General features: G+C 44.0%; 4 protein-coding genes across 17 annotated transcripts in view; all 4 read right to left on the bottom strand.

The window, feature by feature from the left end:
- PXK (PX domain containing serine/threonine kinase like) overlaps nucleotides 1–6,921 on the bottom strand; it is a 37,413-nt gene extending 30,492 nt beyond the window's left edge. For 12 of the 14 annotated variants that reach the window (XM_049826701.1, XM_049826702.1, XM_049826703.1 and 9 more), the window contains exon 1: nucleotides 6,707–6,921. In XM_049826701.1, the coding sequence (XP_049682658.1) occupies nucleotides 6,707–6,808 (102 nt within the window). In that variant the 5' untranslated portion in view covers nucleotides 6,809–6,921. Of the gene's footprint in view, nucleotides 1–5,517; nucleotides 5,588–5,751; nucleotides 5,995–6,706 lie in introns of those variants that run through there. The other 2 variants (XM_049826715.1, XM_049826716.1) reach the window with 2 other exon arrangements.
- Nucleotides 6,922–9,396: 2,475 nt separating this feature from the next.
- On the bottom strand, nucleotides 9,397–9,947 carry HTD2 (hydroxyacyl-thioester dehydratase type 2). Its single transcript, XM_049826728.1, has one exon. It carries the CDS (start codon nucleotides 9,945–9,947, stop codon nucleotides 9,441–9,443), a length of 507 nt encoding a protein of 168 aa, XP_049682685.1. The 3' UTR covers nucleotides 9,397–9,440.
- RPP14 (ribonuclease P/MRP subunit p14) lies at nucleotides 9,909–12,555 on the bottom strand. Its single transcript, XM_049826735.1, has 5 exons — nucleotides 12,402–12,555; nucleotides 12,207–12,291; nucleotides 11,363–11,439; nucleotides 10,691–10,769; nucleotides 9,909–10,047 (listed from the first exon to the last, which is right to left on the bottom strand). The coding sequence occupies exons 1-5, from the start codon at nucleotides 12,485–12,487 to the stop codon at nucleotides 9,991–9,993; spliced, it is 384 nt and encodes a 127-aa protein (XP_049682692.1). The 5' UTR covers nucleotides 12,488–12,555; the 3' UTR covers nucleotides 9,909–9,990.
- A 4,493-nt stretch (nucleotides 12,556–17,048) lies between these two features.
- The window catches only part of PRKAR2A (protein kinase cAMP-dependent type II regulatory subunit alpha), a 66,316-nt gene continuing 62,383 nt past the window's right edge, over nucleotides 17,049–20,981 (bottom strand). The window contains exons 9-11 of the mRNA XM_049826480.1: nucleotides 19,525–19,590; nucleotides 18,701–18,839; nucleotides 17,049–18,166 (exon numbers count right to left, since the gene is read on the bottom strand). Coding sequence (XP_049682437.1) covers nucleotides 18,033–18,166; nucleotides 18,701–18,839; nucleotides 19,525–19,590 — 339 coding nt within the window. The 3' untranslated portion in view covers nucleotides 17,049–18,032. The remainder of the gene's footprint in view (nucleotides 18,167–18,700; nucleotides 18,840–19,524; nucleotides 19,591–20,981) is intronic.

The raw sequence follows: 20,981 nt of genomic DNA, 5'->3' as shown, positions 1-20,981 counted from the left end.
TTTAGCTGCATCATCTAACACAGGAAAAGATGATGGAAAAGGCTTCAGAAAGGGCTAGTAATTACCAGAGTTCACTCCCGCCAAAAATTTTAAGGATCAACAACTAGGCTCAGTGAGGTCTAACTTAGCTACACTCATGCAGAAATTCCCATGGCATTTTCCACTCCTACATGAATGGCTCGAAATCCTTCCTATGCCTCAGTTCACCAAACGATTTCAAAAAAGCCCTAACAGCTGCTAGTTGGCAAGAAAGGTCTCAGCTTGCAGAAGAGAGACAACCTCCCGCTACTAATTTTGCCCACAGGCAGCAAACTCACTGGCAGCAGCAACTACATAGGAGCCACCACCAAGACAGGCCATAAAACCGTTCCCCAAGACAACCTCCCCGAGTCCCTCCAGACTACTCCCACACAGGTAAGGTTTGTACGTCCGCTGCTCTTTCCACCAATGCTGCCAAGCCAGATCCTGCCACAACCTTGATATTCCAGGAGCAGTTCAACACACATTTTTAAAGATGCCAAGCAAAGCAGTTTTACCTATGGGATCGTTTCCTGGCTGCCCCAGTTAGTCAAGAAAGCGGAAACGGGTGCTGGGAGGAGGAGGTCGGGAGTAGGGAAAGCTGTATGACCCCAGTTGCATGCTGTCATTTCCTAAAATCTTCTTCCTACCACTACAGAGTGCTGGATAGTTTCTGAAAAAAGAGTATTTCCCAAACATCCACATGGATCAGTGACAACCACGCTGCTTTTCTCCAATCCTTTGCCAATAACAGTTTCACAATCACTGCCTGGGATTAACATTATCCTGAATTTACCCATTTTCATGCAGAGCCAACATTTAGAAGGTTTTCCGCCCCAAATTCGCCAAGATTAGTCCCTGGTATTCCAGCACTTGTTAAAACATCAGCATCAGCAGCTCAGAGCTGCTCAGATAATTTTGTTAACATTCTTAGGTGAAAGTTACACAGCAAAGCGTGTCCAAATGTTTAACAATTGCTGTTTATCATCTTTCCTAGTTTTTAAAACAGAAAGCAAACAGGAAAGAAAGGCTTCTGCAGAAACAAAATAGGAAAGAACAAGTGGTGAATTTGGGGATTCATAAAATAAAATGTATTACCCAATATTAGCAAGACTCTCTACGTTCTGTTTTCCCAAGAAAATAGTCTCTAAATTTCTGGCTCAGGAGTGTCAGTCCATTTTTCCAGATTTCTGCTGTACATCTGTTTAATCCAACAGGCTTGAAAAGCCAACCATTATAAAGATCCAGGTCACCTTCAGGTCACATCAACTAAAAGTTTGAAAGGGCTTTATTTTATAAGCATTAAAGAGAGGAAAGCCTAATTAAGCATGAATACAATCCCTGCTTAAGTAGGCTGGATTGGAACAACTTCTAGTAAGAAGCTCTTTTAAATGTTTATTTAGAAAATCTCCCATGTGAAAAGTAGCAACAAAATCAGGAAAGCTGCTCAGACTCAGGGACCTCTTCGCTACAGGGCACAGTATTTACTCGCTATTGCACAACCTGCTATTAAGCCCATCTGAGGTACAGCGTTTACCTGCATTTTAAACAATGCACATGTTTGTCTGGGGACATTATACAGTTCCACACACACTGTATCACTGGTGTAGTAATGAGTAAACCGTTCAACAAATGAAAGCTATGAAGTAGGACAACTGCAGAAAAAAAACCCAAAGGACACACATTTACATGTAATGAAACTTACTGAACAAGAAAAGATCTGGAGAGAGGCAAGAACTGCTTTTCAGTACCCTGCATCACCATGGCCTTCACCAGAAAAGCAAAATACTCAGTATTTTTAAGGAAATACTCAGTAGCCAATAAAAATATTCTAATTACACTGCAAGATCTCTAAGGCAATGAATTTACTGAGGTATGATACGGCAATTAATATTTTGACTACAATCTTTGCAGGAGCTATAAACGCATTACTAATTTAGGAAGTTCACCAGTGGAAACCATAAGGTTGGGATAGCTAAAATCAGGTGTGATGAAACAGCTACATTTTTTGAGCTCAGGCTGGGGCTGGGGGAGCTCAGGTGGGAGGTGGTCAAGCTTACTTACTAAGTCCATTGGAGGAACTGCATTTCCAAAACCTCAAACAAATAAGCTCTTAACAGTTCCCTATCTAAAGCCACCTCTAAAAGTAACTTCATGATTTGTTTTTTTCCAAAGTGAAGGCAACCTTGCAGAGATTGAATTTCTTATGAAGCAGACGTCCAAAGTCCTTTACAAGCTTTTAAAATAAATCCTACAGTTCTAGAAACATATGGCTCCATTTTTGTATCACAGAACAATATAGGAAAAATGTAAATGCTTTTTTCAACATTTTTTTAATCTGAAAGCTGTGAGTGTCAACATTCATCACTGCTTAACGAAAAACTCTGAAAGTATGTTACAAGAGGGATTTTATTTCAGCTGTTCATTTCCAAATGCCTTTAAGACAACAATGTACTGTAGCAAAATTGGCTCTTTCACTACTTCAATTTCAACATGAAATGCATGAAAAAGGAAAATAATTTCAGAAAAGAATTAAGGCATGTTCAGAAATATATGTATAACTTGCTAGTAGTTTTACTGCTGTAAAGTGCTCCAAAACTTGTATGTACAGATGTGCATTTCTTATTAAGGAATATGTCTAGATTATTGTGGCAGAAAATAGCATCCTATTTTAAGGCTTAGAAAGAAAGGCACTTTTAAATAGTGAATATATGGATGAAATATTGCAATATGAAGCAAGTTCAATAGCCAAAATTTATTAAAGCTTTAGTGCTGAAAATGCCTCTGTTGTCAGAACACAACATTTGGCATTAAGATGAGACACTTGCAAATGGCTTAATATATTGGATGTAATTCCACTCCTATTGAATTCAAGGAATGCAATGGCAGCAAAACAACTTCATTTTCTGCAAAACGGTTGGTACAGATACCCTACCAAAAGCACTGAACCATGCCTATGAAAAGGAGCCCACCACCCTCCCGAAGTTACACAGTTACTCTCTCTTCCTATAGAGTGCTAGGGATACAGCATGAGACAAAATGAAGCTGACAGCCTTTGCTCATGTAATTTCAAATCTATTAAGCGAGGTACCACTGGAATGCGCCTGCAATATAAGTTTATTTGGCTTTCAAATGAAATGGACTCCATAAACACTGCACTATAGAATTATTTGTATGTAAGTGCACATTCCAACAAAACTCAGACTGCTTGTAACACACTTCACTGGGGAAACATCTTTTGTTAAAAAGAAAAGTCATCATTCTAATCTTAAATTACCATTAGAAATAAATAGGCAAAAGAAGACCTCAGCTGACAATTTCTTTGTTGCAACACAAAAGCATGGAGATTATGTACCAGCTGAGATGTACTAACTCAAGTAAGAACTTCTGAGCTCTTCTAACTTGAAAGAAACATGAAGAGCTTATGAGCATATTAGAAAATTTTGCAGTTGATTCCCTAACAATCTAAAAAACACATTTACTAGGGGGCTGACATGCTCTTACTAAGCAAAAAGCGCAAGCCCTCAAAAGTACATTTTAAATACTAGCTTTGTCCCTTCTTAGGTTTCTGGAGAACTCAGGAAGTATGTAGCAGTTTCAGGTTTTGTTTTCAGTTTTGTTTTTTTAGTTTCACCTTCATCCCTAGGAAACAGAAACTCAGCCTCTGCCCTTGATTCAATGCTATTAAGTTTACACTTACCCAGTCTGTTGTATAAAATTTAAATTAACAGAAGCTGCTTAGAACAAAAGACAAGCAAACTATTCATTTGACACAAACTTTGGTCTCCTGTGTGGTATTTCACCATGTCTACTGAGCTTTTCCTTAAATTCTTCACCTTTTCTTTAGCTGCTTATCCAGAAGACTGGCTATTTTGTGCCCTCATAGAAGGTTTACATTATTACTAGTTCAGTTGCCATGTTAAAGTTGCATCTAACTTGGGCCTAACCCATCTTCATGCAAGTGCTTTTATAAGCAATGATCTACAGGAAAAAAATTATAAATGCAAGTTTAAAGTAATTCTTGCAGCACTAAGCAGCATTATAAAATCTTAATACATACTGCTGACAAAAGAATAGAAAAATTATTTATGGATGCGTTTGTATTTCAGCTTTAGAACAAGCCTAGCATGTGAAGACCTAGTTCTCCAAGCATTAGTTTGGGATGAAGAATTGTACAGATCTACATCTTTTGAAGATATCGCTTTGAGGTGGAATAAGGAACAAACCCAAAAAGCACTCAGCTAATGACAATCTACTCCCTTACATCTATAATATAACAAAGTAAAATACAGTCCTAATGCCCCATAAAAGCACTTCAACCCTTATTCCTTAGAAGGGCTTCATTTACACACCTCTTCAAACACAAGGATCTATTTGTGTGGCTTATTTAAACCAGGAAAGTTCAAATCAGGGACAGCATCAGCCACCAATAAACAAATTATTCAGATACCAGGGACGTAAGACGAAGTGTCCAAAACGACAAAATAGTTGTCTTATATCAAATAAGAAACCAAGACTCTGTTATGGCTTCCTGTATTTTGTTATCCCACACTGCCTCTATATAAACCATCTGTGCTACACACACTTCAAGCCATCTTTCAACTATCAACAGGGCTTCTGCAGTAAAACAAACAATTACTAATAGATGTATCTTAGAGACACATTTGAAATCAAAAGGCACAGTGCTCGAGCATTCTGTTATTAACACAAGATCAGAACAAATCAGCAGAGAATTTCTTCTGAACATCCGTTAGTAACAGAATACAGATATAAAAGACAGAGAGGGGGAGCAACATTTGCTATCACACTCACCCAGACAAGACAACACACATAACACAGAGTCTGGATTGAAAAACTACTTCCAAGTACTCATTCTAAAAGAATTTTGTGATTTTTTTTTTCCTAACCAGAATCATGCAAACCAAAGGAAAGGACACAAAAAGCTATTGTCATTTGCACTGGCAGAAAAGTGTAATAAGGCATGATGGAAACAAGTTAACAATGAAACTGTAATCTGTACTGCTAACTGGAGAGTATTAGAAGTTATACAACTTCCCATAGGACTTGGTACCTGCACCCCTTAGATATTGAAACAGGTAAAAAGTATCAGGCTTGTCAGAAAATAAACCTCATTAGTTTTATTTACAAGAGCAGTTGCAACAGTTGAGAGCCATAGCCTGCTAGATTCAGGAGATCTTATGGACAACTTCTCATAGGTAACTTCCGTTCAGAGGAAGACTGGAACATGAGTTAACGTGAGTTCCTCACACAAAAGACACTTCTTAAGTGTAGATTACTTACAGAAAGAGTATTTAATAAGACAATCTACAGATTAGTTGTACATCCTGTGGTGAACCTACAATTATTGTCACTTGGGTTAGGAGTATTCACCAGATGCAAGCAACCAGGAAGACAGATCAACAACACAGGAATCGGAGCTGTGTAAGGGGCAGAAGGAACACCCTCTCTTCATTTAAAACACGCTTTCTGCTAGCGTACCTGCTGCTGAAGTACCTCTGGCCTCCTTTTTAGCCTAGCATCCCCGCTCGCAGCTAAAGCGGGAATCAGAAATGACAGCCAGTTCTCTCTCTGATTCACAGTACTGCTTGGTCATACCGTAAGTAAATCCAGTTTTTAAAGTGGAAAATAACTGCAAACAGGAGATTATGAAATTTGGACTATTACTGCGTGCTCACAGACAGTACAATTCTTCTGGAGGCGGTGCGCACGTACATGTGCTGGACATCCCAGAAGAATTAATCTGTGACATAAAAGTCACAGCAGGGCTTGTTCTGCTGAGTGTCATCACTCCCCACAACAAAGAAAGCGGGGCTGCACCCTCAGTTACGTCTCTGCAGTTTTACAGCCGTCGCTACCGTCGCACAGTAGGACCCGGAGGCAAATGTAGCTCGCTCAAATGTAACTTCATCCCAGCTACTGAAATGAGGCAACCAGAACCCATCTCAGCTCCAAACGCTGTAACAGACCCCGAGAAAAAACCAGAAATTACAACAACTTATTCAGTCAGAAGGCACAAGGCCTGCCGCGGAGCGGACGCCGCTCCGAGACGACCCGAAGCCCCGGCGGCACCGCCTGCACCCCGCAAACCCCCGCCGGCACCGGCACCGGCAGCCGTGGCAGGCTGCAGAAGGAAAACCCTCTCCACAGAAAGCAGAAGGGGCCGAACAACTCCCGGCTCGCTGCGGGAGACCAGGCAACGGCGGCACCGCCACATTCCCATCGGAGGGGCCGCCTGGGAGGTGAAACCCGCCCTCACGGGGTCTCGGCCCCGCACCAACACCACCCCCCACCCCCCCCAGCACCACACCGCTCGCCCCGGGCCCCCGCACAGCCCCAGCCCCAGCCCACCTCCCACGAGTGCCCCGGGCCCTGCCCCGGGGCCCTCCCCGCTACCCTCGGCCTCAGCTCCTGCCGGGCTGAGCCGCAGGCCCCCGCCTGGCCCCGCTCTTTCCCCCCCAGTGCCCCGGCCCGGCCCCGCGCACCCCGGACACCGCCCCGGGCACACGTCCGCGTCTGTGTGTGGGTCCCCCTCCGCGCCCCCGTTACCCGGCTCTCTCCCGTTACCTCACCTCGCTCCCCCTGCCCCCCCCATCCCATTCCACCTCCGACACCGGCCGCTCCCGCCGCCCCCCGCGGCCCGGCCTGCCCGCCGGCCGGCGCCGCTCACCGTGTGGGAGTGCAGGCTCTGGCTCGCCTCGATCTGCGCTGTCAGCGGCACCGTGTCGTCCAGCAGCACCTTGCCGGCCGGCGGTTTCTCCATGAAGGCCATACCGGGGCGGGGAACGGGAGCCCGACGCCGCCAACCTGCTTCCCGGGGCAGCTCCCGGCGCGGCCGCCGCTGTCAACACGGCAGCGCCGCGACGCCGCCTCCGGGCCTTAGCGCCGCCGACCGACAGACCGACCGACAGACCGACCGACGGCGGCCGCTAGGGGGCGCCGTACCGCGCCCGCCGCCCGCACGCGCGGCCGTTCGGGGCAGGCCCGCCCCCGGGAGCGAGCGGCGGCGGCGGCGGCGCGGCCCGGTGCGGTCCGTCCCCCGGGACTAATAACGGGGGGGGGGGGGGGGGGGAAGGAGCGGGGGTGGTAGAGCGCATGTGACTGCCCGGTGCTCTGCACCGGGCGAGTCGTCCCGCTGCCCAAGTCTTCCGCGCCCGGTGCTCCGCTCCAGGTGGCACGGACGGCTGCGGTAGCTTCGGCGCGGGCTGCGGGAAGGGGATTAGCCCCGAGCCACTGCTGGTCTTCTCGGAAAGAGACTGAAAAGGGCTGGCGCACTTGCCGCTCTTTACCTTTTGGAAGGTTTTTTTGTAGTTAAATATCATTTAAAAAAATCAAACGGCATCCAGTATCGTCTACTCAATTTGTAGACTTTACGGTTTCGGGGTGGGTGGTTTTTTCCCACACACAGATTTAAAGTTGTTAAATTTGTTTCCACAACCTAACTTTCACTGTAGCAGTGTAAAAAACTATTTCAATACTACTTAGCACTTGGGAACCTACTGCCTGGTGAGCAGTTACCTTTTTGCAACTGCATTGTCTTTTGCCCTTTCACACCGCATAAGGGAATTAGTCTCACTTAAGATGTTGTAAGACTGCAGAGCTTGAGTTTGCCATGCACTTCAAACACATAAATATAGCCTCACGTCTCCGTCTTGCAGCTCCACGTTGACAGGAAAACAGGCTGCGTGCTGTGGTTCAGCAGCTAAACCTCGGGGAGGAACAGCAATCTTTCCAAACTACTCCTACAGTTACCCAGGAAGTCACATACAGATTCAATTATGGCCCTAACTCCTCACCTACCATCTCATCCTCACATTTGATTCATTTTGTTAATAGGCATTAACGTGACAACTTCCCACCTAGAGAGGCAGGTGAACACGGACCGAGGGAAGAAGCACACCTGCTTTGAGAAACAGTGCTCTAGCCAGCAAAAGCCAGCGATCAAGCAGTGACCCCAGGCAGAAAAAAAAGGAAATGGGAAGTGAAGCAACTCCTACAGACAAGAAATAAGCAAAGCTCTCACTAAATACTGGTTCCATGTTGCGAACAGGCCAAACCCCGTATTTTTAAAACAGAGGGCATAGGGAAGTCAAACATCTTAAACATTACTCCTCCCTCTGATCCAGTTTGACTTAACACCTGGGGTCTGTTGTTACAGTGCAGCTGCACTTAAGAAAAAGATATCAACACCCAGACAGTGTAACTGTTTTAACAGCAGCTTTCATCAGAGTTTGGGGACAAACTCTTTTCATAGCAAACAACTTTTGAGGTTATTTGCAGTCAAGAAAAGTTACAAATTCATTTCTGCTGCAGAGATGGGGGAGGTGTTTTGCTAGAAATTTATACGAGCCCACCAACTGAAGACAGCCTGTGCTTTTACTCCTGATGGTCCCCATCATTCCTGAAAAGTTTCTTAGCATATAATAATCTTATGTCGGTCCTAAAATAATGTAATCCAGATGATTTACTAATGAATTCACCAAAAGCCTACTTTACCAGCAACCAAGGTACTTTCGTTGGGCAAAGGGGAATACATGTTCACAGAGTCAGGTAAGCAGAAGCCATAGTTAGTACTCAACAGAATTGCCCCTACTTGTCTTCCCCAGAGGAGCATCAGGAGGCAACAAGCACAAGCAGTGACAATACAGCTTTTTAAAGCTTCCTTCACTCTGCTTCTGGGAGGCAAGTTTCAGAGTCACTTATCATTAAAGATAACTTTTTTGTTTATAATCAGGTTTTGTAACGTATCTAAAGAATTTGGAAGTATTGCAAGAGCCACATCTCCAGCTAAACGAGGCAGAGTATATAGCTTATGTGAAAGCTGACTACTACTTATTTGCAGAGCTAAGGAAGGCTTTACTAGCTAGAACATTGCAAAAGAGCACACTGCACCATCAGCTAGAGCTACCACAGAGATTACAACGGATCTTGCAGGACATGTCAATACCTCCACTTCTGTTCTGCTTGTTAAACACACAGCGTTGTCCCCTCCTTCCAGTGCTTGTTAGCAATACAACTACTTTGTAAAGAGGGAACAAGTTTTAACCAAACTTCACTAGTGTGAACTGCGATTTTGCTGAAAAGAACAGCCTCAATATAAGCCCTGCCACTCCAGACTTCCCACTGTAGCAGAGCAAAGGCTTATCTAAACGTGTCACTTTTGTCACACTAAGTGGCACAGTAGTTCTATTGGTTTCATCATGGCAGTATGCAGGGAAAAATGAAAAGCTGTAAGTTTAATGCAGTTCTATCAAGATTAAGTTTGTGCACTGTCTTTGAAATGTTTTGAAGGGGGTTTTTTTGTTGCAAATTTACTGGATTAAGTGATGTTACAAAAAAAGACACAGTCAAAACCAAGCATACAGTTCTGGCCTTTATAATAAAGCAGCATAGGAGCAATAGCTCTAACTCTCTGACACCATGACTTTCACCATCCCTTCCATAACAGTCTTTCCACTTTCTTTGACTTTACATGATACTGCAATGTGTGCAATAGAACCCTTCAATCGTTTAACTTCAGCTGCAGCTATGACTTCTTCACCAGTGTACAAAGGAGCTGGAAATCGGATCTCCTGAGAAAGAAATACACAACCTTGACCAGGCATTTTAGTACCCAGAACTGCAGAAATAAGTCCATTGATCAAAACTCCATGTACGATAGTTCTCCCAAACCTAGATTTCTTTGCAAAATCTTCATTTAAATGCAAAGGATTTGTGTCACCTGTTAAAGCGGAAAAAGTAACAACATCATTCTGTGTAAAAGCTTTGGTAAGTTCGGCTTTGTCTCCAACTTTTATGTGTAAACTCTGAAGTACGGGATGTCCAAGCAGTGAATTGATAACTGTTAGCTTTGTCAAGGCTCTCTGTCGGAAATCCCCTCTAGAAATTCCACACCTGAAGGGCTGCAACATCTCAAGCAACTTCTGCTTCGTACAACGAAACCAACAACCGCATTCAGTCCAAGACTAGTTCTCTACTGTTGCCAGATAACGCAAGAAGAAATGGAGATGCCTAGTTTAGGGGGAAGAAGAAAAAAACAAAGCAAGAAACAAACTAAAGCATTGGAAAAAAAAATCACCATCAAATGCACTCAAAGTTGAAAATAGTTAAATTTCCCTTTTACATAGAAAATGAAAAGCTTAAGAGCTATGCCCAAGCAGATTATTGTTTAGCCATGGCTTCAGAGACAAAGAATTCTTGGAACTCATTTTATTAAGCAGCATCCTCAGGAAAAAATAAGCTCTGGAAGTGCATGTTCATGCGTGCATTTTTAAATTAGGTCAGCTAACAGCAACTATTAGAAGAAATGGGGTAGCGGGAATGAAAGATTAGACCAAGATGTGGGCCAAGAACAAAACTTCCCAGAAATTATTTTCTTGCAGATGTATTAATGAGATCAGGACTTCTCATTGGAATGAAATCATAAAGTAATGAGACAGCCACTACTGTCACATTTTACAAGATTCATTGTAAGATGACAACTGCTTAAACGCAGGCCTACACACCTCCATTGAAAAGCATTTCACTCCCAAACCAAGACATCTGTGCATCTAGGCCATCTTTCTATGAAAAGGCAGCATGCTCAGCTAGCCAGACAACCTTAGACCAAGAACTGACATTTGGGGGTAGCCATGCAGCCCCTGCAGGGCTTTACCTGCAGCACTCGAAAGGCACACCTCCTGTTCTGGTAGAAGCCCAGCAATGTTAGAGCACTCCACAGCTTGACAAGGCCACTAAGTAAAAAGAAAACAAAATATATTAATAAAATTTGGTTTTCTCAGTTTTCCTGCAGCATAAACATCCTAAATAAAACACACATTACATAAAGATTAACAAAACCTTAACGGAGTTTAACAGCAGGTAATTTCACTGATGAGTTCTAGTACCAAGACTGTGCCCTGAAGGGTTATTGCAATGACTACAGTCTCCTGTCCTTGACAGAGATATGTACTGTAACCTTTTCAAGTTCACTTTACTGTCCCTGTTCTTGTCCTCTCTGTGCATTTACGTTCCTTCTTCGCCTGAATCACCTGCAGTTGTCTTCATGGTAATCATTCTCATCTTTACTATAGAAAGAGATTTAAAGCCACGTATTTCAATGGTGCTTAGTTCCTGTCAGACCGCTGTTTTAAAGCAGGAATAATGTACTGATACAAGTAGGTTACCAAATCTTAGTGATTTTTTAATTTATTTTCTGCATGCTCTATGCAGATGTCTGAAAGTTAGGCTTAATTCTTCATAAGACCATTCTTAGCTTAAGAGTTCTGTTTCCTTATAGAAAATATTTTCATGGCAGTACCTGAAGTGCGTACCTACTGTACCTTACCTGCTAACAACTCTTAATATGGCAGACAAGGTTTTTTCCTCGTATGTTAAGACATCCACAGGCAAAGCTGCCCCAACCTGTGAAAAAAATACATTATTTAGTAAGTACCATCCAATACTCTTACAGTTGTTTATAAGCAAGTGAATTCACTGCCAGCACATGACATCATTAAAGGCGTTGTTATAGTTACGCTCAAATCTCACGCGAGTGTTTCAGCTACAACACCACTAGATTTTATACAGGACCCTTCCTCTCAGAGCTCTTCAGATAGAAGCCACTTTTAGTTCCACATTACAGCTGGAGAAACAGCGACCCAGCAGTGATGTGACTTGCTTAAAGTCACCCAGCAGCACTGTGAACAGAGCAAGAATAGTACCGTGGACTTCCCCATCCAAGAAGCTGTTCCCTTCCCACAGTTCCTCTTTTAAAGTCCTCCTACAGCAAAAGCATCGATACCCCAAATTCTAAAAGCCAGATGTGCTGGAGCCACTTGACTGTAGATGCCAAGACAAAACGTACGACTCCAGCTTCGTTAGGAGCAACTTACAACGCGGGCCGGAGAGCAGGTAACGGGTTAACGGAGAGGCGAACCGAAGACCCTTACCCTACCTGCGCAGGCCCAGGCCTCCAGGCCGCCTCTCCAGCCCGCCGTCAGCTCCGCCCCTCTCCGACACCGCTCCGCAGCCAGGCGGGCTGATTTCGGGGGGGCAGAGCCGACAGAAAACCCACCGCGGAAGCCGGGTGCAGGCCGGCCGCTCCCGCAAAGGCCCTCCTGGGCCCAGCCCCGAAGCCGTCAGCCGAGGACAGGAGCCCGGCCACGGCCCCGGCCCCGGTCCCGCCTCACCTCTCCGTGCAACTCCCTCAGCGCCGACACCACCAGCTGCTTGAACTGCGCGACGCTCGGCCGGGCCCCGCCGTCCGGCAGCTCCCTGCGGGGAAAAGGAGCAGAGGGCAGGCTGGCGGGGCTCCGCGGTGGCGGGGGAGCCGGCCGGGGGGGGGGGGGGGGGGGGGGAGGGAGTGGGGTCTCTCTCACACTCACAGGCGGACACGCAGGTAGTGGTGCTCCGCGGCGCTCCGCAGCACCCGCCGCTCGAAGGTGGCGGCCGGCGGCTCGGCCCCCGCCATCCGCTCTACAGGCCGCGCTCCACCCGCCGAGCCAATGGCGGCGCGGAACCGCCCGACTTTCTACGGCGGCCCCGCGGGGTCAATCCTCCGGAGCGAGCCCCCGCCTCGGCGTCGTCACGGCGACCGGGCGGGGCGGGAGGCAGCGGGCGGGAGCGCCGTCGCCTCGGGGCCGGCTCGGCGGCCGCGGCCGCCGCCGCCCCCGGGGCCTTCTCCGTCGCGCCGGGGCGGCTGCTGGGGAAGGCGGCTGCTGGGGAAGGCCGCCGCTCGGCACTGTTTCAGCCGGGGCCGAGGGACGGACGGACGGAGCCGCCGGCCCCGGGGCCCAGCGGCGCGCTGCCTGGGCTCGGTGACTGCTCTCCGCAGGGCGGGCTGGAAGCGCTGAACCCCTGTGCGGGGGAACGGCCGGTTCCCCGTTCTACCGGGGAGGAGAGCAGCCGCTGCTGCCCCGCTGGGCTGCGGGTCGGTGCTGGGGCTCGCAGCGCTGCGCCCTGCCTGCGTGCCCAGAGCCCCCTGCGCAGGCCCTGGGGGAAGGGAGGGAGGAAGGCACCGGGCAGTCTTTGGGTCTGAAATTACCCTCGGGGAAGCTGTGGGAACAGGTGGCGTTTCCGAGTGCTGCACGCTAGCTTTTTGCTTCAGAAAGACAAACACGGAGTGCTCCACAACAAACATGCTGTTGGAGAGGGGGTAGCAGAGAGGGTCCCTTTAAACAAATTCGGTTTGTCCTGGTGCAGTGCCTGGTGGGGGGTGTTGTCTGGCACCCTAGCATGTGACAAACGCTGAGGGCACTGTCCTGTTCTAGCCTTCTGTAAAATGTAACATTTTTTAGGTATTTATCACCTTGCTGCCGTCTGGCCCCTTCAGGTGTCAGTATCTTGAAGTACTGTATTCTGGCAGAGGCTTTCTCATGTTGAGCACCACAATCCATCTAAACTACCCTCCCAGACTAATTTAAAAACTGTACATAAAATAGTAAATGTTTAGAAATAAAACTTCAGCAAACACAAAGTTTGAGTATTTGAGCAGGCAATTTCAGATGTACCAGAGTAATTTCATTTTTAAATTGTTAGTTAGGTTAAAAAAAAAAAAAAAAAAGGCAGCTTGCCACATAAAATGCAGTAGCTGTAAGCACAGGCCAGCAACAGACCTTCAGGAATATTGTGTTTGTCCTAGGAAGTGAAAACCAGTTAGCACAGTGCTCGAACAATAAATCAGTTCTACGATAATTTGGCAGACACATGAGAACAGCCAGTTTTATTGGGAGCAATAATATCTACAGAAACTGGTATTATTTTTAAGATATTAGTAAAATTTTATCACCAAACAGCAAAACGTGGTGGTCGGGTAACGTATAAATCTCTTTTGGTTACTGCAATAGGGCAAATGCTGTTCTCCATAAGGCTCTGATAACACAGGCAACAGTAACTCAGGCACTCCGAGTAGATCTAGTTAGCTGCTGTAATGTCCACTCCTGGTGTAAGCACAGGGGGGCGTTGTGTCAGCTGCAGTAAGTCAATAAAGAGCACACACAGGATTGTACAGGAAGGCTGGACACAACATGTCAGTTTTTTATTAACCAAAAGTGAAGCTGAACCCCAGAGTGGTTTAACTTCTTAAAACCACATATTTATATGGCAGATATTTTTCTTTCATGTTCAACACTATAGTGCAAGAACCAAACTTCGCAGCTGTTCATCCTTTGAGAATCAAGTACTAAATATAAAATGAATTAAAATAAGGGTCCCTCAATGAATCAATTAAAAAAAACATTTAACTCAAAAGAACAGACCAATTTTAAGAACCGTCTTATTAAATTCTCCCAAGTGAAAGACCTTTAAAAGCACTTGGAGCCTTGAGGTAGCAACTTTATGCAGAATTTAATTCCCCTCGTGCCCAACAGAGCAGAGGAAAATTAGTAGCGCATTATTAGCTCCAGCCAGCTAAGCGGAGTTGAGTGTTCTCCTATGAGGTTAGTGACTTTCTCTTGCATCTTGAAATAGCAGTGTAGTGCTGCAGACCATCAGGAGGAAATCCACAAGGAAGGCCTCTTGAAATAAAATACACGGTTTGAAAAAAGTGAAAATAATCGGCAATAACAACAAAAATTATCTGGAGTTAAAAAAACACAAAGCGTTTGTATTTTGGCAAGACTAGTTTACAAATACACGTCAACAGAAAAGAAAGAATGGAAGTGACATTCAAAGGGGTTTCGGTTTTTTGCCTTCTGTGCAAAATTGCACTTTGTTTTTAAAGTTTTAAGTTTTGCACTTTTGTTTCTAAAAAAAGAGAGCACTTTTGCCCTTTTTTGTTCTTTTACATTGTGAAACCTGTGCTGTGACATTAAACAGAAATACCACATGCCAGGATATTTGACCACTGAAAGCTCCTCTCACTGACTTCACAACAATCACAAGCAGGGAATCACAAACAAGAAACTCTTTTCCTCCTCTAAGTCTCAAAGACAGTATCCTTTTTGCCCACTTTGCTGCTGAGTTCTTTTATTAAAAACTAATCTTTCTCTACTGCCAATTTCAGAGACTCCACAGCAGATTTACTGAACACTGAGCAGTAACAACAAAAAACCTGGGCTTGTTCTCCACAACAATTGCAATGAACAGTCATAGTGAAAAGGAATGAGCTGAGATACAGTGACAGGGGCAGATCTTTACAAACAGGCGCCTCGTTTCACTCCCTGGTCTTGCTATCGCTACTCACATGCTTTCTGACTTTGCTCATCGCTGGTGCTCTAACCAGATAACCTGGCAATGTTGAGTATCTTACTACAAGCTTCTCCACTATCTTCATGCTCCAAAATAGTACAGAACAGGCTGGTTAAACCAGACCAAACTAGATGAGACACATTGCAAATTGTAGCTTTTAAATGGATGAGCCTTCTTACAGGCTCAATTCTCTTTCAGCTCAAGGTCAGGTTGCTTCTCTATACCACAGAATGATGTCACACAGATGCAGGATGGCATTGCCCAGTATGCATTTGCTTCAGGGAGTCCAGAGTAAGGTAAAACTTTAAAAGCTTGTTCTTGCTCACATGGGATCCTAATCTTTTGATTTTATGTTCTCATCCTTTCCTTTGACTTCCAGAAGCCATCAAATCCTCCCTTCCAGGCAGAATTCCCTTAAGAATCTAACAGTAGCCTTGCCTGGTTTTTTGGTTAAGCTTCAGAACAATTGCCAATGTTTGCATATGCTGAGGTATACAATCCTGTCCTGCAGAGAACCAAAGGCTGTAAGAACCAGAATCCATTTGTAAGGCAACCCAACCTGCCAGACTCCTCTGGATAAAGGAGAGGATATTCTGCCTGGGAGCAACAAAGGCCAGCTGATGATTACTCACAGCAAGTTTCTCTGTAGTTCACATGACAGTTTAGGCAGCACAGAAATTCATACTGGTTTGGAGACCAGTTTATGTCTGGTTCACAGGACAGTCACGAGCTGGCTTCAGAAAGACTCTTGTCTTGGAGAGTTTTATCTGTTATCAATGTAAGGACCTGATGAGTAAGGGAGGTTTCATCTTTTCTTCATTTTTGTTTGTTGGGGTTTTTCTGTTTGGTTTGGTTTTTAATTCTGTAATCAAAAGAATTATTTTTGTCTTTGGTGTTAAACCTTGGAAGCATGAATGAGAAGCACCTGCTGCTTCTTTGGCTATAATTTACTACAAAAAACCAGCCCAGTAAAGCAAGGGAAATTCACTGTTCTAAAATACATGCAGTTAGAACAGCCACTAGACATCACAACCAGGACTTTAATAATATGGAAACACCTAGTTCAGTGGTGTCCATTACAAATCATTTGCATTATATAAAAATATGACTCCAATTACAGTAACTGGACAACAGCCATTCAAACTTACCAAGTTTGCATCTTACTCATATTGCAGGAACTGGGAGAAGCTCATCCATTTACGGAAAAAAATTGTCCAGAAATCAACTTAAGAGTTGCAGTTAAGCATCTTGTGCCTTAGAGAAATGTCCACTGTGGTAACTAGAAGCAGGAATTCAACATTAGTATCCTTCTATTCTTGCTTATGTGGCCATGAATAAAAAGAGCAGGTTCTGTTATACTAACATCCACAATTAAAATTTTATAACCCCATAAAACGCCAGTAAGTTTTGTATGAGCTGCAGAAGAATGCAAATTCAAAGGGTCACTAGATTTATTACCTACAAATTCAATGTCTTAATATAAATATTCTGTTCGTACACCATAAAAATGTCCTTCTTATGGTCTGATTCTTATTTAGATAATAGTCCGATAAAATCTCAGCAGTATGCCAATTAAGGTCATTAAAGCTATAGAAATAGAATCTACCTAATAAATGCTGCAAATTTAACAGGTATTTTAGATAAACATAATTAGCTTAGTTATCACTTAAACCAGACTCCTCAAACACACCAACTGCATAGTTAGCAAAGACATTTGCTTTACAAAGTCAAATGTTGCCAACTTTTGAAAAGTTTAGCAAATCAACATGGTATTTGGAAGCATCCAAGTGTCTAATGAAGTTAGAATACTGTGAAATGTTAGGACTGGGGGGGGGGGTGGGGGGGGTGGGTGGGGGGTGGGGGGAAGCTCCTGTAAACAAGTACAGAAGTAGTCTTCATTTAAATTACAAAACATTCACCTCCTTAAAAAGCTTTAAAACTGACCCAGTCAACAACAGCGCCCTGGGAAATCTAGCAGTATAAAGGATCTCTGTAAGCAAGAGAAGGTCATATATTGTGATCTCACCACAACAAAATGTACTCAGTGTCAGGAACAAGGAGCAAATTTGGAGAGATGACAATTATGACACCTTCAGGCCATTTGGTCTGAACCACTGCACTTTTTTGGGCAGCATAGAGTAAAACAATTTTCTTTGCTGCTCAGAAAACACTTAAAATACAGTAATGCTTAATTTTCTGCATTTTGTTGCTAAGCAGACTCTCCCATGTCCCCAGCTCGGTTTACTTGGTTTAAAGAGCTCTACCACCTGCTGCTTTCAGCAGGTGGAAGAAAACTTAAGTGCCACCTTATTAATTGGCTCCATTGATATTTTAACTTCAAACCCAGATGCTACAATTAAAAGCAAATTTGACATTGTGTAAGGAAAGCTTCAGATGAAGGTAATAAGCCTGTATAAAAGGCTCATATTCCACAGGTTGCCTCTGCAGAACAGGCAACCTCCCACCACAGAATCTGATCTGAAAATTTATCCCAACAGTAACACCAGAAGGAAGGAGGCTTCTACATCTTGCACACTTTGGGTTTTATATCAGGCACTTGAACTGTTGGACGGATGCCATTCTGAACCAAGTAAGTGAACATAGGGTTAGAATCATCTTTAATCTAGGTCTAATAATGAAGTATCAGCAGCAAAGTGGAGGCAGGGAGTGAGCAATCCCTTTGTGCTGAGACTTGTTTATGGTTTCTAAAATGCCCAAGAAGACAGCAGCAGTAACTGTTCCATAGTGTCCGTTTTCCTTGTGAGTTGTGTTGCTGATAGGAGGCTTTTCTGTGTCTTGAACTAAGAAGGCATTGAGGTACCCTGTGCCTAATTCCCTGGATCCAACAGGTCCATGCTAGAGCCAAACATTGCCACCAGCTGCTCCTCATAATGTGTTATATTCCTCTTCATAATGTCCATGCAGGGTCCAAGCAACCTCTCAAATGCTTGCACATCCATGACTGCAAAGGAACAGAAGTGAAAACAAGATGGTTTGTCAAAAAGGACACCACACGCCCATCTTTTCTGAACTCAGAACACAGACCTCCAGTCCAACCCATTCAGGTTTGAGGCTTCAATAGAAGCCACAGAAATCATATTTCTGATTTCCCTCTGTACTGTTATTTGGAGAAACAAGATTAATGAAATACACACCTGACCTCAAGAAAAAAATACAGAAGCCAAATACACACCACACTGGCATTAAAAGATCACCTGAAAGCTGTGTGTGACAAACAAGCTGTAGACAAGAAGCTGATGTTACTTACCCCTTCAAAGAGTACAGGCCACACAAGCAGAAAAACCAGAATCTGCTGGAAGGAAAGAGCAGTGCTGCTCAAACTTCACCGTGGAGATCCGCTCCAGCCCATGCTCCTAGCTTCTTGTGTCTGACCACCAGTTACCAAAAGGCTGCTAGTTTTGAATAGCTGCTCACTCAGGCATGGTCCACAAAACAAGCAAAGACCAAAAACTAGAAATACAGAACATCTGCTTACCTAAACACTTGACCTCCCCAACAGCATAGGCAGAGGCTGCTCTGGGTTTGTTGGTAACAAGTGCAAGCTCTCCAAAATACTGCCCTCTGTGACACCGGGCAATCTCCACTTCTTGGTTAGCTTCTTTACTCGTCATAGTCTGTTAAACAGTACATTTTAATTATTTGCATGCAGTTCTGTCTTTGTACAAGGCTGCAGTTAATTCCAGATATCTTACAGATGTGCAACAGCTCATTGGTTTAGGGCTTTTAAACTAGCAATTCCCAAGTCATGCTCTGTACTGGTAGAACACCTTAACAGCATGTTCAATTAGAAGTTTGATAAGAAAAGCATATGCCAGCCCATGAGTTTTGAGAATGACAGATATTTACTGTTACAGCTTTGGGAACTGCTATTACATTAGCCTAACACAGGTTTTACCATGCACAACATGTTGTTCCCGAAGGCTGCTTCAGACTATACAGAGAGATCCTTTCAAATGCCAACATCTAGGATGTCACTAAAGATAACAGACCCCAGGTTTTGTCAGTTGCAGTTTTCTATAATCCTAGAATTAAAATTTCATCTCCACTCTTAAGGCCAGGGAGAATATACCAGGTTAGTTTGTAGAGGAGCAAATAAAAGCAAAAGACTTTCCAACTTCAGTAAAGTGACTTCTGGCCACTTCAGAACAGGTAGGGGGATTTACAATCTACATGAGTGACAACGATAAATATCATAAAATAATATCTTAAAATAAGTCAGGGTAGGCTTTTTCACACCACTTCTATTAATCAATCAAATCAGGGATTCACCTAAAGCCTAATCACCCAATTTGAACTCACCTTGCTTTTAATCAAGATTTTTACTTCACCAGATTCTACAATGTAAAAACAATCTGCTTTATCACCCTGTGAAGAGGAAAAGGTAAAACAAATTATTTTTTAGTTTACTGTAAAAGTATGTATAAATGGTATTAAAGCATTCACTCTGAACTAGGCCTTGTGCAGAAATCTGCTAGAATTGACAAACATTCAAATTCTTAACATTAAAAGGTGACTGGTTAGGTAATACACCAGAGGAACCCACAAGGGAAGGAACTATTAGTACACATCATTCAGTGAGAGGGCAGGTGGAAAGGAAAAAGCAAAGGAGATTGACAATATATAGTAAAATCAGATCTTCTGATCCTGATGGAAGTATCCAATAGTTAGTGAAACTAAACCAGGCCTGGAATTTCCAGAAGCAAGTTTTAATAAAACACCAATTTAGTGACCACATTTCTAGATGTCAGTAGGAAGAAGGATCCATTAAACTAATTATGAGCTCAGTCAATCCAGGGTAAGACAGTGGGAGATCAGGAGAACTGAGAATAGCCATATTTGAGGAGCATGAACATAGTAAGAGGAGGATAGTTTACAGAAAACCAAGTCCACAATGCAAGCCATCTACATGAGGAATGATGCAACAGCTGTGTACAGGTAGTGAGAATGGTAAGGAATAAAGCACTCAATAGCATCATGCCATTAAAGGAAAATAAGAAACATAGAGCAAGTGGGAGAAAATAAAAATTGATAGCCATTTTATATCAAGTTCTAGAAAGATATCACAAGGTGGTGCTGAATAACTGAGTGTGAAATAAAAAAATTTTGGTTTAGTCAAATTCAGCTGTTTCTGTAAAAAAGTCACTGTGAGAGTGACCAAGCACTGGCACAGGTTGCCCAGAGAGGTTCTGAAGTCTCTATCCTTTCAGATGTTCAAAAGCCATCTGGACATGGTCCTGGACAACTGGCTCTAGGTGGCCTTGCTTGAGCATGGGGGTTGGACAAGGTGACCTCCAGAGATCCCTTTGAGCCTCAACCATTCTGTGATTCTGTGAGAGTTTCTAGAACCTTTTTAATATCTGTTTAAACTGCATCAGGTTGCAGACCTTCAACAGACTGTAGTTTACATCTGCTCTGGAGAGCTTTGCCAGGATTTAGTATTTTGAAAGTTTTACCTGTGACAGAGAGGACTTTCCCCCTCTATACCAACCCTTGTGGGCTTGGTATAGGACTGGAAGTCAGAGTGGAGAGCCAGCATGTGCCTCCTGCTACAAATCAGAAGCAAAGGGACTAAAGGCTTCAGGGAGACAGAGGCTAGATAAGGAACTGGTAAGGCAATGGGAGTGGCTCAGGAAAAAAAAAAAAAGTGAAACAATGTGAGGAGAGAGATACGTCTGACATTAAGTCAAGTGGGCAAGGATGAATGTAATGGGAAGGATGGAGAGAGATGATTACAACTTGAGTATGAAACATGGGCT

The sequence above is a fragment of the Accipiter gentilis genome, chromosome 23, assembly GCF_929443795.1.
Source record: "Accipiter gentilis chromosome 23, bAccGen1.1, whole genome shotgun sequence".
Taxonomy (NCBI): Eukaryota; Metazoa; Chordata; class Aves; order Accipitriformes; family Accipitridae; genus Astur; species Astur gentilis.
Note: the sequence above shows the minus strand (reverse complement) of the source record. Positions and strands in the feature narration are given on the sequence as shown.

Excerpts from the sequence above, each read along its gene's own strand:
- HTD2 (XM_049826728.1), bottom strand. The coding sequence starts at position 9,947 with ATGTTGCAGCCCTTCAGGTGTGGAATTTCTAGAGGGGATTTCCGACAG.
- RPP14 (XM_049826735.1), bottom strand. The coding sequence starts at position 12,487 with ATGGCGGGGGCCGAGCCGCCGGCCGCCACCTTCGAGCGGCGGGTGCTG. Across the intron at positions 12,292-12,401 it reads CACTACCTGCGTGTCCGCCT|GGAGCTGCCGGACGGCGGGG; the intron begins GTGAGTGTGAGA and ends TTTTCCCCGCAG. Across the intron at positions 11,440-12,206 it reads TGAGGGAGTTGCACGGAGAG|GTTGGGGCAGCTTTGCCTGT; the intron begins GTGAGGCGGGAC and ends TTTTTTTCACAG.